This window comes from Canis lupus, chromosome 15 (assembly GCF_011100685.1).
Source record: "Canis lupus familiaris isolate Mischka breed German Shepherd chromosome 15, alternate assembly UU_Cfam_GSD_1.0, whole genome shotgun sequence".
Classification (NCBI taxonomy): Eukaryota; Metazoa; Chordata; class Mammalia; order Carnivora; family Canidae; genus Canis; species Canis lupus.
The window spans coordinates 17,537,765-17,543,222 of record NC_049236.1 but is presented as its reverse complement, the minus strand read 5'-3'; the positions used below and the strand labels follow the sequence as shown (position 1 = coordinate 17,543,222).

Sequence of the window (5,458 nt, the reverse complement as noted above, 5' to 3'; positions counted from 1 at the left end):
CTAGTTCTTGAAAGGCTGTTTTTGACCAAATCTCATAATCCTAAACAATTTTCTCAGGGCCATCTTCATCTCCTTATTCCGGAGGCTGTAGATCAAGGGATTAAAAAGTGGAGTCATCACAGAATAAAATAAAGTCACAATTTTCTGAATCCCTGCTGGATTGCCTGCTGTTGGGCTCACATACATCACCATGATAGAGCCATAGAACAGAGACACAACAGCAAGATGGGAGCCACATGTGGAGAAGGCCTTATGCCGGCCTTCTGCTGAGGGGACCCTCAGCACAGCTCTGATAACCAGAGTATAGGAGCTGGTAATGAAAAGGAAGGTGGAGAAAATGAGGACTGAGTTAAAGACGGCACAGATGACCTCAGTAGCAGTAGCTGGCACACAGGACAGCTTCATAAGGGGCCCTGGATCACATAAAAAATGATCAATTGTATTAGGACCACAAAAAGGAAGTTGAGAGATAAGGTAAACTGGGAGGAGAAAACAGGAGAAGCCACACACCCAGCACCCGGCTCCTATTCTGATGCAACGCTGAACAGTCATGACAGTGGAGTAATGCAGGGGCCTGCAGATAGCAAGATACCTGTCAAAGGCCATGGCAGACACGAAGAAGGTCTCAGTGGTGCCCATGGAGAAGAAGAAGTAGAATTGGAGGAAGCAGCCATAGAAGGAGATGGTACTGGTCTCAGATAGCAAGTTGGCTAGCATATTTGGGACAGTAGAAGTGACATACCAGATCTCCAGGAAGGAAAAATTGGCCAGCAGGATATACATGGGGGTGTGGAGATACTCATCCCACCACACTGCAGAGATAATACACAGATTTCCAGTTAGTGTCAGGACATAGATCACAAAGAAGAATGAGAAGAGGAGGATCTGAATCTCCCAGGGACAAGGGAATCCAAGAAGAATGAATTCACTCACAGAGTCAGAGTGGTTATTTTCGACTGGGTTTTTCATTTTTTTCCCCTCTTCAAACTGCAATAATAAGACATTAACCACGTTATAAATGACTCTACAGAAGTTTTCTCATTAAGATATTCTCTAAGTTTCTTTACAATTCAATGGGCAGCACCATTTTAGATTATGTAAAGATTTTCAACACTCTTTGCCCCAGTGATATTGGTAGGAAATAAGGAACTTGGGAGTGCAAATGCTTGTTACAGCTTTATCATCATGATTACCAGGCCCATCATGGGCCATTAAACCCCTGGCTTTGTTTTGTGTCCTCAGCTACATAAAGTTAAGGTAGATGCTCTCTTGTCATTCAGAGGCTTTCAACCAAGTTCAGAAACATCAACTTTTAGTCAACGATTGCTTACAGCAAGGCCAGTTGTGACATTTGTGTGTCCTCTTATTTTTAAAGATCTTTCTGAAACCACACAATTTACAATATTACTTTCAGTGTTTAGTGACATAGGTGCAATTCTTCAAAGTATTCTTTATTTTTAACTTGGTTCCCTTTGGTGCTGAAGAGGAGGAAGCTTCTTGTTTTGTCATCTTGAATAACCATTTTAAATGAAATTGGTATGAATGGATGAGGTTTAGATCAAAGACTATTGGTTCTCTTTTAGCTAAGAGTTACCCTAATCAGAGTACACAGGCTTCAGTCCTCTTTTGAAATTGATCACATGCAGGGAAAGTACATCATGATGGTACTCTCTATATTTTGCCATGTAGAGTAAAAATAACTATGGTGTTATGTCACTGAGAGCATTCTGAGATTTGAAATATATTAATTAGAGATCTGTGCATAGTCATTCTCTTTTCTCTATATATATTATCTTAGGCTTTTATGTCAGAGTTCCTCCTGGTTAACTTGACCTGTCTTTTTTATTTTTTTTCCAGAACCTAATCCTTGATATTTGTCTTTAACTACACTCTCTGTAAGTGACTTGCCTGTTAGCTCCTATTGTAAAAAACAACTCTCTGTAAGATGAAGCCAGATTTTCTCTCTCAGCTATGAAGTTTCTTCTACAGCCTGGATTTATCTACTCAATTTCTTTCTCAACATCTCCATTTGCTATCTAATGGAACATGCCCACAACTAAACTTTTTTGATTCTTCTCCCCTCAAACTGGCTGATCCTTCTTTCTCTGCCATATCAGTAAATGGCACCACCATTCATGCAGTTGCTCAGGCTATACCTTTGGCCACATCTTTGCTGCTCCTCTCAATACTCTACATCAAGTACTCTAGGCCTCATGTTCAAAATAGAATTTGAACAATTTTTAGCATTCCTATCACCTCTCACTCTTTCATGCTACCAAAATTCTCATTTTGACCACTACAGAAGCCTCTTAAATTGCCTGTTTTCATTTTTATATGCCTAGAGACTGTAACTAGATGACAGTTTTTAGGAAATCTGACCATGTCAACTACTTGCTGTCAATCTTTTAAATACACTTAAAAATGCTCAATTCCTTACCACAGCTAAGAAGGCCAGTGAGGCCTTCCTCCATGTCCTCATTTCCTACCATTATTCCCCCTACTGGTTACTCCAGCTGTGCTGGTCCTTGACTGACTGCCAGGGGTGGCCTATATCCAGCCCTGGAACATCCCTCTGTCTGTCCCTCTCTCCACCTGGCCAGTATTCACATGCCTTTATCTGTTACTTGATTCAAAATTCTGGTAAGAATCAGAAACTCACAGAGGCTTTCCCTAATTTAGCCAATCTTTGCTACTCTGTTTCCCAATCCTGCTTTAGTTTTCTTCAAGGTGCCCATCACTATCTGGCATTGGATTATATACCTCATGTGCATTTTCTGTCTCAACCACCTGAATATAAGAGGAAGACATTATTTTGCTCACCAACATATTCCTAGAATCTAGGACACTATGTGGTATATTTTAGGTGCTTATTAAATACTTGTTGTCTCAGTCAATGAACATGCCCTAATAGTAACCAATCAGGGAAATCATTGCTTGTAGCCAGAGGAAGAAAGTTAAAAAAAAAGACTGGAAACTCCATTTTGCTAAAAACAAAAGCAAAGCAACAAAGATTTTGTTTGTTATGGGGTTACACCATCAGTCACCATCAAGGAAACAGGAGGATATGCAGGACAGGAGCTCACTCAAGACAACCCCATTTGAATCATCTCATCTTTCTTTATGTCTCTTTCATCCATGTGGCTTTGTGACATGAGATTTCTTATTGTTGCTAAGTTATATTCTGCTCCAAGGGTGTGTGTGTTGTGTGTACACTGTTTCGTGCTGTCTTCTAATTGTCCATATCTTTATTTTTGTTAAATGGCTTATATAATTGTCCCATCTCATTTTTAAATAGGTAGGTGAACTGTTTTAGGTTATTCCCACTTGAAGAAAATGTATTTATAGTTCATAACTGACATTTTTTTCTCTATGAAGTTAGTTAATGTCCTTTAATAGAAAAATGTTCTACGCTTACTACCTGATATTTTCTTCTGCCCCATATTCAGGGTCAGGAACTCTGGTATATGTGATTTGAATAAGTAATAAGGTTTAGAATGAAGTCATCATTCCACAATTTGTTCTTGGCCCATGTGGTTTTGCAGCTCAGCTAACATCTCAACTTAAGTAAAATACTGTTATTTTTATTAAATATACTTATTAATATATTTGTAATAAAACACATATGACCTAACATTTATTCAGAACAGTTCTGATGTTGGAAGCCATGCTACCCAGGTGGTAGTATAACCAATTTCCATGAGGAGGAAGCTATTTTAAGTTATATTTTCATATGGAAAAAATACAAAAAAGAGTTAGAGGAAAGTGAAGAAGACATCACCAAAAAGATCTGAGCTGTACCTTACCTAGAGCTGTAATGTGAGGATTACAGAATCCAAGAGAGGGCAGACATCCAAATGTAGATTTCTCTCTCCTGGAGCCAGCCTCGGTCTCCTTGTTCTCTTATCTCAGTGGGAGAACGTATGTAGCCAAGCAAAACGCAGTGCTGCTCCAATCCACGTTTCTTAGCAGCTTTCTGAAAGAGGGTGAGTGTTGTTAGGTAATATTATCAAGGTAGCAATGATCTGAAGCCCACACAATGATTATATTGACCTTTTCAAGCTCGTTACATGAAGTCATAAAGGACGCTATGGTCTCTTGTGATTTGGGAATGACTGATGATACCCCTGTCTCTAAAGGAGTGTATGTAGCAAACACATTCTGAAGTGTGATTATTCTGTTCTCGACGGTCCATCTTGGAGGTGTGATGGTCCAGAGCACTCTGTGTGTGCACTCAGGCCTTACTGCTGAGCTCCAGGGCCTTGTCTACTTTTTAATAAATGTGCCAAGGTTTGCTTCTGACCCTCCTGGATTATCTGACTTTTCCCAGTGGCCTTATCTAGGAATAACAATGAGGAAGTTTTGGCTAGGTCTCAGAAAGTATTTCTTTAACCGAGGCCTAAATTGGTCCAACCTCTAGGGGAAAAGGGAAAGATGGTGAGGCCCGGATCTAAACTAAAGAATAAGTTGGTCTTAAGCCTTGGATCAGGATGTCAAATATAACCAGAAGCATCTGCATATATTTTTTATAGTAATGCAGGTGTGTTTTCCCATAAGAGATAACACTGTATTTAGGAATGAAAATGTAAGAGCAAAGGTTTCTACAAAGCCAAAGGATATAAAGATAGAGTTTAGTTATTATAAAGAATTTACAAAACCCTTCAAAGACTTGTTCCATTTGCTTCTTTCTTTCTACAATTGAATACATATACCAGCCCTAAGCCTGCTGTGGTAATGCTGGGATTTTTAGATAGTTAACAATTCTTCCATTATTACTTGACTGTGAACTGTTGCCCTACTTGTTTTGTGAATTTGTCCTTTTAGTCTCACTTCAGCCTGGGTAAAGTAAATTAAACATTTACATCAACATTATAATTGCTGCAACTAATATTGTGACTTTAAAATGTATAATGGAGGTAATGGTCTAGTCCTGTTTGATTCTACAGAGATCAGATAAAGAGCCCTTCATAAATCCCAGGTCTCATGATTTAAGCACTTGGGTAAATGACAGTGATTTTGAAGGACAGTAACTTAGAGGGTCTTAGAAGTATGAAAAATGAGTAACAGCAGAAGGAATTTGGATATTTAAATTGGAAGACAAGGGACTCTATCAGGAAAAAGGGAAGGTGATCATTTAACAGAACAATTCAGTTTGACCTATTTGTCTCCAAAGCATAGAATTAAGAATAATAGTTAAAAGTTATAGGGAGATACATTATAATTAATATGGAGTATAACTTTCTTTTCTTTTCTTTTCTTTTCTTTCTTTTTTTTTTTGAGGGTTATATATATTTATTTATTCATGAGAGACAGAGAGGGAGAAGCAGACTCCCAATGTGGGACTCGATCCAGGACCCCAGGATCACGGTCTGAGCCAAAGGTAGACCCTCAACCACTGAGCTACCCAGTTGCCCCAGAGAATAGCTTTCTAACAAACAAACCCGTTCAGTGATGGAACAAG

At 38.9% G+C, this 5,458-nt stretch overlaps 1 protein-coding gene across 1 annotated transcript; it reads right to left on the bottom strand.

The window, feature by feature from the left end:
- OR11G11 (olfactory receptor family 11 subfamily G member 11) lies at window positions 1-945 on the bottom strand. The gene has a single exon (XM_038557641.1). The coding sequence runs from the start codon at window positions 781-783 to the stop codon at window positions 1-3; it is 783 nt and encodes a 260-aa protein (XP_038413569.1). The 5' UTR covers window positions 784-945.
- Window positions 946-5,458: the final 4,513 nt, after the last annotated feature.

Coding starts and splice junctions, on each gene's coding strand:
- OR11G11 (XM_038557641.1), bottom strand. CDS start 783: ATGTATATCCTGCTGGCCAATTTTTCCTTCCTGGAGATCTGGTATGTC.